This window comes from Dysidea avara, chromosome 5, assembly GCF_963678975.1.
Source record: "Dysidea avara chromosome 5, odDysAvar1.4, whole genome shotgun sequence".
NCBI lineage: Eukaryota > Metazoa > Porifera > Demospongiae > Dictyoceratida > Dysideidae > Dysidea > Dysidea avara.
Genome location: NC_089276.1, coordinates 14,862,898 through 14,877,181, shown reverse-complemented (window position 1 = coordinate 14,877,181; position 14,284 = coordinate 14,862,898). Strand labels below are relative to the sequence as shown.

General features: G+C 37.6%; 1 protein-coding gene across 1 annotated transcript; it reads right to left on the bottom strand.

Moving 5' to 3' along the window:
• Nucleotides 1-6,985: 6,985 nt before the first annotated feature.
• Nucleotides 6,986-7,495, bottom strand: LOC136255037 (alpha-(1,3)-fucosyltransferase 10-like). The gene has a single exon (XM_066047756.1). It carries the CDS (start codon nt 7,493-7,495, stop codon nt 6,986-6,988), a length of 510 nt encoding a protein of 169 aa, XP_065903828.1.
• Nucleotides 7,496-14,284: the final 6,789 nt, after the last annotated feature.

Genomic DNA, 14,284 nt, shown 5'->3' with positions numbered 1-14,284 from the left:
AAAACCAGGAGTTGTGGGAAAGAAGCCACATAAACCAGGAGAGAATCCATGCAAACTGTCCAAAAGTATATCGATAAAATCCGATGTTCCGCTCCGTTTCGAATTTGTATTAAGCGAGTTGTGGAAGCCAAACAAAACCAGGAGCTGTGGGAAAGAAGCCAACAAAACCAGGAGAATCCATGCAGATTTCTCCTGCACAAACGTAAGAATGAAATCCGATGTTCCGCTCCGCCTCGGATTTGTATCAAGCAAGTTGTGGAAGCTAAACAAAACCAGGAGCTGTGAGAAAGAAGCCATACAAAACCAGGAGCTGTGAGAAAGAAGCCATACAAAACCAGGAGAGAATTGAATTCAGAATGAAATCCGATGTTCCGCTCCGTTTCGGATTTGTATTAAGCGAGCTGTGGAAGCCAAACAAAACCAGGAGCTGTGGGAAAGAAGCCAGGAGAGAATCAAATTGAGAATGAAATCCGATGTTCCTCTCCGTTTCAGATTTGCATTAAGCGAGTTGTGGAAGCCAAACAAAACCAGGAGTTGTGGGAAAGAAGCCGATTTATATTAAGCGAGTTGTGGAAGCCAAACAAAACCAGGAGCTGTGGGAAAGAAGCCAAACAAAACCTGGGGAATTTATGCAAACTGCTCCTGCACAAAAGTAAGAATGGATTTACTTAGCAAACTGCAAACTTAGCAACATAAACTTAGCAAAACTTCATAAACTTAGCAACACACCAACTACAAAAGCAACTTAAGCATACACTGAGATGCTCCTGGTTTTGTGGGGTTTCACACCAGATAGAGCTTTGACAGTTGCTCCTGGTTTTGAGGGGTTTCGCACGGGATTTCCCCTGAATGATTGGCCTTTTCCTGGTTTATAGGGCTTCAGCTGCGAGTTGCTCCTGGTTTTGTAAGGTTTCATTTAATAGTTATGCCAAGGCTTTACTCCTGGTTTTATATGGCTTCACAATTCCTCTCAATTTCGTGAGGCTTTGCTCTTACATGCCTGCTGAACTTCTGTTTCTTTCTCTTACTACTTTTTGGTGATTTCAGAACTTATCACTCTACACCAACCTGTAATTTAAAATCAGATTTTGCAGCTCTCGTTCGATTTTGCGAAATCTTTTGAAACCCGTGAAATCTTGAGAAATTTGTTCAAGATTTTGAAATCCGTACCACTTTTTCGTGAGTTGGTGACCCCTCGCCTGGTAATGTGCTATGAATATTGTTACATGTTACAAATGAACTGTAATAGCAACACATTATGTAATAACTTGTTATGTTTGTTACTAATATGCTGAATAATGGCTTCTTTGAAACTAACTTAAGGTGGCGGTTAACTCACAATTTCCGGTTTGAAGGATATTTTTAAAATTCAATTATAAACAGATTTGGAGAACTACGCTAAAGTGAACACAACCAGATTGTAGACCAGCTCTTCCTCTGGTCTGTATAGCCATTGGAGATTGAACAGCGACACCAGAGAACCAATTGTACGAGCATGCAAAAATACTTTCGGCGTCAGTTTACGCAAAGCTCGTTGCACATTACAGTTAGGTAGATCGTGAATTATTCTTTAGCAGCATAAGCAGGGCATTATCAACAAAGTTCCAGCCTACGCCACGCTCAAACATGGCTATGGCATTATGAAGTCCTTTTGGCCACCGTAAAATGGTCTAAAACCTGCTGTAATTTCGCCAGGCGGTACAAAAACCTTTTTTTCTCGACATGCGGCCCTGCTACAAATACCAGTCGCTTATTTTACACAAATACAGAGGTCTCCCTCACTAGTATACTAGAAAAAAACTGATGCAGAAATTTGCACTATCACTCCAACATACCATGCTAAAACCACAAATGACGTAGCTGCCAAAGTTTCGCGCGAAGCACCTGAATCTCAGTGAACATAAGTTCTAAACTACTCTACTTACTTTAGTGGATGTCTTCTTTAATAATATTCACAAAACAGTAATGAATTTCATCTTATTACTAGGCAAAGGGCCTTATCACGTACAATAACCATTTTAATTATCACGTAAACACTAATTACATGATTCAATGGAGGAATATTTGTGGTGCAACGTATGGCTTCATTTGCAATGGCTTCAAAACCATAACCTCCAGGTAACCACCACCTTAAGCTCAACAGTGTGGGAATATTTTCTACAAAATTCTGCAAAAATTCTTAATGCAGCTCTACACATGTAGGAACATGTACACAAGGGTAAAATTCCTTCCTGCACTTTACCCCAAAATTATGATTTCTTATTTAATTTGGAATATATTATGATTAGCAGTGTTGATGGCTAGGGATGTAAGTATATGCTTTATATAAACTACATAGTTATTCATTTTATATAATTTTTATGTAACAGGTATGTATATATGTCCAGCCCCAATACTGGATATAATACTTACTCATCCTAACAAGCACAGGCCAACACATGATGGACAGTGCTCAGTAGTAGATGCACATACACCAAAGAAAAAAGTTCCTACCTCCATCAGATGAAGCCCTTGGTATTTTGTTTGAAGATTGGACTGATTCCACATAATAACCTATGCTATTAATTTTTAAGATCCTCTGACCATATCACAAGAAATTTATTCCTAGAAATTAATTATCAAGAGCCCATCACAGAAACATACATTGAACCAGTGAAAGAATGTGAAAGGCCTTTGATAAATTGAAGGTACATAAGTATCGCAGTATACACTTCATATACACCGCTATATACATATTTAGGCTAAGAAACTTGAAGAAACCACCCAGTCAGTCAGCAAGCAGACAAGGCAACAGAGCAGGATGGATCACTGCTTCTAAGTATAGCACACTAACATCTCAGAGTCTGATTATAACAAGAGAATAATTATGTATGTTGTCCAGAGGCATACAAGATTTCAAACAAAGCTACCGAGTGAGTGTAAAAGAAAATGCTAAGTATTATACATCATGCACTTTCCCTACTCCCATCCTTCTTCTTTGCTTTATAATAATGGACTAGCTGCTGCTCTATATAGTATAGGACAATACAATTTTACACTATGCAGACACACATATGCTCACTCAAACAGCTTTTAAGGTCACCATAGTATTCTCACATAGGTACCTTCACTTCTGCCTTTTACATGCTAACCTGAGACATTTTGTGTGATTCATTTTCTGGACATTTTAAATGCACTTTGAAAGTTGTTTATCTAGATTTTGTCTTTGAAGGTAGGGTTGTGACCATGAAGCTCAATTGTGCTAGCTTATTTGGAAGTATAGCAAAGGAGCATGACCAGTTTCAACTATCCTAAGTGGGATTGCTCATAACATAATTTTCCCTTTTTTCGTTGTAAAATAATTTTCGTATGCAAAATTAGTACAAAAATTTCTTATGCAAAATTTTTTACACAAGATTGAACTACTTTTATAGAGCAGTCATTCACGTAAATCCTACAAAAATATTTTTACACAAAAGTTTTATCACGGATTATTTTTGCATGAAAATAAAGTGAATTATGATAGATATTGAGATTCCATATTATTATGTGACCCAATTTTGGAAAACCATCCTTTTGGGCACATGCAAAATTTGCAGAAAAACTCAATTAAGAAAATTTCAGCATTTTTTAAAATTAATCTTTTTATACAATTGGATAAAGCAACTATAAAGCCGCTTCTTTCTGCTAGGAGATATGGATGTTTTATCAGACCATGTAGTGATTTCACCATGCGTGGGATACCAATTAACTTATTTATTTATGATTACTGGGCAGTCAGCACAGCTGGTGTGCCCAGAAATGGGGTGATTTGTTCAGGTGCTAGAATGGTTAAAACTAAGTCTTATAGACAGTGATACGTAAAAGGCATTTAGTTGAAGAAAAGGACAAAGAACACTTGATTTAACTATCAAAAGTCTCTTTATAATATTTTTAGACAGTTAGGAAAGGAATTATTTGTACACAAAGTGATTTTTCACAATTTGTCATGTTTAATCACTCACAGAATTCAATGCATTAATATGAAAAGTTACTTTGTAATGTATTAGACAGTAAATTGACCATATCTCTGGAACCCTTCAAGATAATAAAGCTGAAATTTTGATGCAAGATAGATAAATACCCATTGCTTCATTTTAGCTACAAAAAAGAGAATTGAAAATTCAGTTGCAAATCATTTTTACACTAGTTTGTTTACTTTTTACAAATATGGATATATGAATAACTAACATGATAATTTGAGCTGGTGGTGGTGTATGCTTAGTATCATCATGTACATTAGATGTTAAGTATATAGTTAGCTAATACTATCGGTGTTATCAAACACCAATGTAGTTTTTTCTTACTATTGAATGTTTACTTTGTACTACACAGCTTATACCCTATACGCTGTGGGTAGCAGTAGTATGGCTCCAACTAGGTGATCACAATAAGTCAAGTATCCAGTGGTACACAAAGTGGATTGTATGCATTTAAAAATAGGTCATGGACATGAAGAAAGATATAGGAAGGAAATTTATGTAGTTTTTATTCCCAAAATGTACCCACATTTTGCCCTATATAGCCCTGTGGAAAAAATAATATGAAGAATCGAAGATGAACAAAATGGCTCAAAATGAGTTCTTCAGGTCCTTTTGACATCATCTTTGCTAGTGAACCTAAACTTCTTCCAAATAACTTATAAGGCTTCTTTTGAGGTTGGAAAAGATTTCTAAGGTGGTATTTAGTTGTGATCTCTATTATGAACCGCTACCATATGTAGATGTATAATTATACAATGCAATCTGAAGCCTATGGAGCCCTGAAGCCTCAGCCCTAGCTAAGCAGGCTGCCTACTATTGTGCCTAAGTTTAAGGCTGGCTCTAAATATAACTGCAAAGGGTTTATAAACCATGGATATGAGTATATGAATTAGGGTAAAGCAGCAGCTCGAAGTTATATAGAAATCTGACTATCTGAGTGTAACGGATCTTGAGTGTGATAGATTATAATTATGTAACCTGCAAAAATAGGGCATGTGAGTGCAAACTACACTCCATCATGTAACAGGTAATATCACAGTATTACGACAGAATATTTGCATTCTGTAATGCACAAAGAAAACTACAAATGTTTATATCTGCCAAAATTGCATGTTGCATAATAAAGTTGTGGATAATAAAAGTTTGAAAAAGTGAAATTTCATGTGTCCACGCATGCACACATCCTATTTCACAGTCCAGGTCACATATATAGTACCAGTGAGTATTTGCACAATTTGCTATCATCTGGTCTATGCAAACTTGAATGCATATCAACAGCAGCAACTAAAGTGATCGTTGCCGAGATCTGATTATTGCTGTTTTAGTTGCCAAGATCTTCTCTGAATTCAACCACCACTTAAAACGTTGTTTGGGGAAAACAAAGCACAGTGGGCAATGATGTAACAGGTTTAATGTGACTTTGCTAATAATTTAGTTCTCGAGGAACTAACATAAAGCACATGCCATGAACATTATAGAATGGTACTGTCTTCAGTATATACTACTCAACAATAGCCAATATGCATGCCTATACTGAGGGGCAGGTAACGACCAGAAATTTCATAGGTCACCTTTGAAATTATTTCTGAAAGATAAAATATTGCTTGAAATTTAGTACATTTGAAAGATGAAAGTTGGCAATTAAACGGATGTAACAGGAGTTTATGGAATTCCAATTTAAAAAAGTTAAAAATTTGTAATTTGAAATTGCCGAGTTTTACAGACTTTCTAATTTTGGAATTACTGATTTTACAGAGAAAGATGAATTGAAATGTTCTTGAAAGATTATATATGGGTACTCATATTACTATCTTTAAAATTTTGTAGACGATTTTGGCTTGTTGGCTACCTATCCCTCGGCCTATACCAGGTTCAAATGTGCCGTTTGCACAACTCAAAAATTGCACAATTTCTGGACAAATGCATACACATTATTGAGAAATTCCAGAACATCAAGAGTGTCCTCTATTGGTGGATGATGGCATTTCATGGTGTTGATGAGATGGTACAGCATTGTTGAGAATTTACTGAAGCACCAGTTACAAGGTGAAGTACATGATATGTCCGCATTAATGTTGTGTAGAAGGCCAAATAAGTAAAGTGAGCCATTACCAGGGATATCCTTATATACCTATCAATAATGCATATACCTATCACACATCAGCTAAATGTAGGCAGCAGTCTAAAAACACCATACATTGCAATTGAAATCACATCATTGGTTATACTGGTAATGCTACTTCTCCATTATTATAATCTTTCATCACATACAGGTTTAGACTTGATCTGTGATTAATCATTCATCACGATGTGACCAGGCCTGCAAAAACAGGGCATAAAACTTGCATACTTTTCAAGATTTAATGCATCATAACTTTATACCACCATGTACGCAATCTAGATCTTCAGCCATAAACATTTATTATTATAATAATTGGCATACAAATTACAGAATGCAAATACTTATATTCCATGCAGCACTGAGATGTGACCTGTTTGTCTGATGGGGTGTAGCTAGTTTTTTATAGAACAGGTAGATAATCTGCATGCTCTGCGTCTTCAATTAGATTTGACATTATCATTTATAAAATGCTGGATCTTGATGCAGATTCTGCATGATGTATGTACCACGGGTAAGATGTTCATCAAATTTAACAACATTAACAATTATGTATTATACTTTGTATAATACAGGTTGGCATGTTAGATCTATATAGTTACATCAGTAATCTCATTTACTATATAGTTTTGAAACATCGTTAAATGGTTAGCTGGCTATGTTGATGAGTACCACAGTAAAAAATGATTCAAATAAAATTACAACGTTCCTGTTTTATTTGATACAAATGTTTACACATGGCACATCCCAATGATTCTTGTGGACAGTTTCTTTGAAACCTCAAAGTTTGGTTAATGTAAAATTTGAAATATGATTTATACAATGAATCATCCTGCTCTATCTTTTTAATATATTTCGCTAGCTGCTAACGTCCATCAAACTTTGTAGCATCAATAAAAGTATTAACACCAGGTACCTGATCATACACATCTGAAGTGCCATAATAAATAGGAATAGTTTGTGATAAGTAAGCATGCCAGATTTTCTCAGTAACATACTCAGGGAATATTGAGTTTTCAAATGCAATTAAACACTTGTAGCCCTTTTCTTTAATTGAATCTAGTTTAACTGATATAAAGTCATCTGAACCTTTCCCTCTTGACGAAGGCATATCAGTGTTATGTAGAACATCACCATATGAATCAATGTGAATATACGTCATTAACTCCTTTAAGTACTTTTTCCTCCATGGTGTAGGATTGCTGACAAACACTGCAATACCATGCCTTCCTGAAGGTGGATCAAGCTTTAATGCATCTATTAAAGGCTGTCGAGTTTCTGGATAACACATGTATGGATAAGGAATGGTACTAGACAGTGTGTAACTGACTCTCATAAAATCTGGAAATGGCCGTCTACATTGTTTACCATGCATACGAGGAGGTCCACGATTGTATCGGAGAATTAACTAATTTGGATATGCAGGTCAATTGCACAAATCACTACAGTCCCAGGGCAACAGAACATCAGCTGTTTGGTAATATAAATAGTCATCAGTAAGAAAACAGATGGCATTATTTGGGAGTACACATTTCTTTGCTTCCTCTTTGTGAAGATATAGCTGCACACTACAGTGAGACTCATTCTTGAAAACACAATGAGGCTGCTATAGTTTGTACACAAAGGATTAGCTCCACTCCAGCTTCTACCAGTACACAACTCTTCATAAGACTTGCCAAGAATACCGCTATCTGCCGCAATATTTCTGGTTTTATTCTGTTCACCTTCAGACGTCCTGGTCCAATCAGTTCTTCTCACTGCAACTTCACGTGAAAGTTCAGCTTTCAAAAACTGTCTGCTTAGTCTCGTGCCCAGACCGTTTTTTTTCTTTTAGTGTGGGGGCGGAGAAAAAAGGTCTGATGGATCTCCAACACATTTTTTGTGCAGCTGGATCTACAACTTTTGGGGATCGTTGCTTAGTGGTGATGAACAGTAAAGGCCTGTTTACGAAGCAACAATAGGAAATACGGCCTTTTTTCTCCGCCCCCACACAAAAAGAAAAAAAGCGGTCTGGGCACGAGACTACTGTCTTCGATTTTCGTCGTTTCGCCCTAAAACATACCAGATCACCATCCACACCATGACAGTGGTGAGCAATAAAGACAGTTGTGAATTACAGGTGGCCATAGTCCAATCTCAGAATATGCACATTGTCACTGAAACTCGGCTGGTGCCTTGGCCTGGTATACAAGCCGCCCCGCCTATTGTATTAAGCGCCCCAAAAAAAGCGCCTGCCTGGTTACCCCATTTTCCCACTAAAAGGTTACATGCAGGTAAAAGCAGATAGCTACTCGTCCTTCTTATACACTCATGTACATAATGGAACTGAGCATAACTAGCTAGCTACTTTCTTGTTTCCACTAGCTACTTTTCTTTGATTCCTAACTGACGAAGAAAATCCATCCCTCCTGGAGGAAGACTGAGTGTGGCCCCGACTAGACATTGGGTGACCTGCAGTTCGTATCCTGGGGTTGGAGGGATTTTTTTTCCTTACTTTGGCCCCTTTTCTGTTACACCTTATCAGTCAGCAAGTCAAGTCATTAGGTCTAAGTCCCTGAAATAGGTTAGGTAATCCTAAGGCTGCAGCACATGTTGCTGTCAGACCTTCAGTGCAGTGAAGTAGCTAGCTAGTAGCTAAGTGATGACAGAAATTGTAAACTTCTGATCAGGTAGAAGAAATCTTTACTCCCTATGTCGTGTATCTTCGTATTAATGATCACTTACAGACAATTCGCGTGCCGGAGTGTTATAGCTAATAGTGATCCCCTGTCTCTCATCTAAGCACCAAACTTACTCTATAGCGAATATAGCTAATGTTTGTTTGTTTGAAGATCACTACAATACCCTTTACAAATTGTGTGACGCATGCATTATTTGACGCAAGGTTTCAAAGTGCACTCTTTCACGGAAACAGCTGTAGCAGTAAGGGATATAATATCAGTTGCAACTCAATAAGAATATATCAGTTAAAGGACTGAAATTCTATGTATTATTGTGAGATTTAGCATAGTAAGATTACATAGCATAATCACTATGGCTAAGTTGAATTTACTAAAATTCATTGTTTACTAAGTGTTTTCATCCAAACTTGTCTGTTTTTGGTCAGTATCATATCCAACAATTAAGCGACTTAAAAAATTTTTTTTTTCGTTCACAAGATACACTCGTCTACACTGGAAGCAGGTTTCAAGGCTCTGTCATGGAGCGTCAGATAACTTTTAAACCTTTCCCCGGTTCTAGCAGGAATGGCCAGCATGACATCTACTTTCACGTAAAATGTAACAGCTTAATACGGCCTTTTTCATGGTACAAAGTAGGAGGTTTAACATTACACATAAAATCATTGGCAATGAAAATATTGGCTCACCCAACAATCCAGGTGTGAACTTTTTAACGAATCCCGGTTATACCAGGCTAGATCGCTCCTTGCTGGAATACTTCAGCTGTTATACTGTTCGTGACGAACGTTTTGCATGATACAAATAATTTTATAAAAATCACCATCTCAGTCCAATAGTAGGCATTCCAGCTCAATTTTTAAATTTTGGAAAAACGGGCTTTTTATATGCTCAATAGATAGCTTAGAGTAGTGATTGCCGATCTCAGAAATATATAGTTTGTTGGGTTGGAATTATCTACTTTGGCATGCACAGTGCTTAAAAACTGAAAAAAGGTACATCTTTTCTCCGGGACTCCCCATACATTTTAAAGGGGAAATAGCACAATTGAATCAGGAAGCCATCTAGCAATCTGGACTATCTTGAAAAGTTGCTTTTAGCTGCAAGTTTGTGCATGTAATGAGAGTAACTTCAGGTCTTATTGGATCTCAGCGATCTTTGTATGCTTTGTGGTGAGCAAATATGCTTCACCTACTGCACACTTCTCAATACAATGGTGTATATCCATAGGCAAGTGACTATCTCAAGTTGGTAAAAACATCAAGTTAACGACTTATAAAGGTAAACAACTAAAGTGGAGGTGCCACAATAATGCAACAATACCTAAGGTGGAGTTGTGATTTCAATTATGGCATTGTTATGCCGACTTTGAAGTGGTTTATACTTTGAGCTGATGACACAGCCATCAGAAAATTGTTCTGGAGCTGAAAATCGCTAACCCAAGTGAAGTAACTACGCACTTCAAAGTAACCACTAGTGACTACCTTTCACCCGACAGTACGTTTTTTCTAAGTTTTAAAGTATTCTACATACATTACAAGGCTTGAAAAGATTACAAAACTTACTTATATGAGTAATGCGCACGGTAAAACTAAGATTTTCATGATGATCAGCGTGTAGACAAACTCCACAGCGATTTTCATCCTCATTGGAGCACGGACGATGGAGCAATCCCAAGTTTAACACGAGTTGTCATTTTGTGCCAGGGTTCCATTGGGGAATATACGGAGAATTTTTCTGTTAAAAAATCTCGGATACTGGAATACCTACCAATAGTTGCATACCCCAGCTGAGCACTGATTATTAGTGACGTGAGCGCTATATTGCGTGGGTGAGTTGCAATGGAGAAGCATTCTGTTCGTGAATGTTTAATTCATCAACTTTTCAATAGTCAATAGGCCTCGTACATCATGCTAATAACACATTAAACTATTTTGATCACGTGATCCAACTTTGTACTTTGTTCATGTAATCAAATAAATATTTTTAAAAAATGGTCATTATAAAACTTTCAAGTTGGCTGTTTGCAGATCTCCAGCATGTAAACCTGTGGAAAAACGGTCACATTTTAATCGGTGATCATGAATTTAAAAAAATCTTTATCACGCACATACTACACACACGCACACACACACTACACACACGCACTACACTACACTACACTACACTACACTACACTACACTACACTACACTACACTACACTACACTACACTACACTACATATTCACATAAAGATGAAACACTACAAGGTATGGTAAGGGTTGTTTACAGTTAATTTTGTGGTGCACCACATATAGCAACAAGGGAAATGTGTATCTGTGTATTTAATATAATATTAGATTCGTTACAGCAACTATATTACTTAGGTAACGCATTACATTTGTAAGTAATTTTAAAGTAACTTGAGTTATATTACCTGTTTTTATAGCGTATTTCGTTATATTACTTAGTTACCACAAAAGTAATAATATTATGTAACACGTTACTCCCAACACTGTCAAGTTGTAGGGTTTCAATGAAGTTGTTTGTGTGCCCACACCCAGCTGAAAGTTAGCTGTGGGCATGCACTTGGTTCTTGAAATTGCTTTCTGAAAAATGTGGGTATCAATAACAGATCCAATGCTAATGTTTACCATGTATTTTGTAAAATTGCCATTTTTGTCTTATTTTTATGAAAATAATAGCATCAGGGTCAGTAAAATTAATTGGCTAAATAATCTGCTAATAGTTAGGCCGATAAACTGATTTCCGATTATTTACCAAATAATTGGTGCATCACTAGTGTTGGGTGCCCACAGTAGGACATGGTACAGTCTCCTGCAGGTTATTGTCCTGCCTTAGGAGGATTTGCCTACACTGACTCCTAGCACCTCAGTAGCACACAGGTGTCCTAGTGCTGGTTCACTGGTTAGACATGACTGTGCTAGCACATGCTATTTTGTGTGTGTGCATGCGTGTGTGTGTGTGTGAGTGCGTGTGTGCGTGTGTGCGTGTGTGTGTGCGTGTGTGTGTGTGTGTGGGCATAGGCGGCGGAAAGGGGGGGGCTAGGGGGCTAAAGCCCCCCCTAGGTCTGCTGAGGGGGGGCTTAGCCCCCCCCTCAGAATGATATCACACCGAAATTATCTTTCTTGGAGTGGGGCTGAAAACCGTGATAAAGATCGAGATACTCTAATAGAGCAGTCACTGTAATAAAGTAGTCAGTGTGTAGCGAGCTATGTAAGGATTTTTATGTAGTTTATCAGTTGGAAATGGTAGCTGGTGAGGTGGAAAGCTCTTGTGAGTTGGTTGTGACTTTTTTTTTTTTTTTTTTTTTTTGGTCTCACCTTACCAAACTATGGAAATAAGTCTGGGTCAGCTCAGCGAAGCCCCCCCTCATATCAACTACTTCCTCCGCCGCTGTGTGTGGGCATACACATAGAGCCAAATTTTGCTTTAAAGTCATGCTGGTTTAAAACACGGGTAAAGCAAGTTTATGAAGATGTTGTGAAAGATTTCCCAATAGGCTCTGTAGGGTGTCAAACAGCCAACTGGCCTCTTACACTATGGGGAATAACAAAATTCTTCAAAATTGACAGGAAGGGTGATCTTGATGAGTACTCAAGGGCCAATTTTACTTTGAGAGCACTAAGTATTTGATGATATAAGTGATAACCTTTGGGACTAGGAAACTAGTAGCCATAGCATTTAAATAACTACAAACGGTATGCACACATATATAGTTTGTATTGTCTCAAATTATGGCTCAGGCATTTCAAGCAACCTTTTACCCTGGTCACTAAAAGAAACCAATGACTACCCGTATACAAGACCTATATATATATATATATATATATGTGTGTAAATACTTCTTCTGGTTGTAGAGATACTTAATGTGTTACTTGACTCACTAGATACTCTCTATTATGAACGCTTGCCAAGAGTTATAAGTAAGTGTACCTAAATGCTGTACTGTTGCATCTTTAGTACATACTTATGTGAACTATGACTATTTATCAGGAAAATTTGTGTGCTACTGTCTATATCAGAGGAGGTTGGAAACTTAATAAGTGCTACAAAAATTTTTTCATATTGATTACTTTTTTGAGATTGTAAGGTGGGGTATAGCATTGCTATCATGCATCTGGAAGCTTTCTTCATCTTTCTAGTTTCGTGTAATCCCCAACTAGGGTGCATACCACTACAGTCTTAGTGAAATACGCTGCATAGAATGACTTCTTGGGTGTTTATTCATACTGTTTTCTCGAGTGGGACTCCTTTATCTTTATAGCTCATCAACAAAGAAATTTACTGCATCCGTGGCCTGGTGCGCGATTTATACGTAGCTCAAGTTTAAAAAACTATCCCATTTGGTGGGGCTTATTGTGCCAATGCCATATATACTTGTCATATTTTATCAATAGGGAGGTTATTTCAGCACCCAAGGAGGCCCAGTATGCTTTTCAATACAAAACCATTGCACTCACGTACACGCTTCCAACCTCCTCTGTGTCTAGACATACATACATGGCAAATGCATTCCTCCACAAAATGACTATTAACCTCATCGTTTGTGACACTATCTGTAGCAGGGACCTGGTGTTTGTTTCAAGCTTAATACATATTATAGCATTGCAAAGCTACACTCCCAGTAACTAAATGAGACCAGGTGTTTATACAGGACTGGCCGTAATTTGAGGCAATAATTATTATAGTGTATACATAAACACACACGTGTATGTGTGTATACTATTATCTACTATTGCAGATACTGAAATTTGGATGAATGGAGCACAGTATTTATTTACATACAAGAGAGGAATTGAAGCCATTTCGGTGATGGGAACTGTTTGTTTCACGCATTGTCAAGGATTTTGTGTGGTAACGAAGACAACCACAGCTTTGTATGGAGGACATTAGTTACATTTTCTACACATAACAAGGGCTTGTTGCAGAAATTTTGCCACCCACTGCCAATTGAAAAGCATCTGAATGGAATGAAACTGGACAGAATTTTGGGCACAGATCTGGAGATACATGCAGCTGCTTCTCTTTGGCAAGTACCAATCTATTTGTGTACCCAAAATCCCAAATACTTTTGGATACACTTCAAGCCAACAGAACGTGCTAAGCTGGTGTGTCCTGTAACAAAAATTTTGGTCCGGGGCAAAAATCGGTCCGGCCATTTTCAGTCGACCAAATTTACTCCGCCCGGACCATTTTTAGCATCCAAAATTGGTCCGATCTGAGTGGTCCGGCCCAAACTTAGTTGGCCACATGCACCCCTTACCATGTGCACTCGGACCAATATTGGTCGACCAAAATCGTTTGGGTGGACCACTAACGCATGTAGCTAATGATGCAAAGCTATAAGTTGTTTGTGACAGATCACTGCAGCCGACTTAGCTATACTATTCTCATTTATCAATCTCGAATAATGTGCATTTCAGGCATTATCACTGCATGGATTTGTGCTAAAGTTATCCAACAAGGGCACGGATCACTGCAT

Coding starts and splice junctions, on each gene's coding strand:
- LOC136255037 (XM_066047756.1), bottom strand. CDS start 7,495: ATGCATGGTAAACAATGTAGACGGCCATTTCCAGATTTTATGAGAGTC.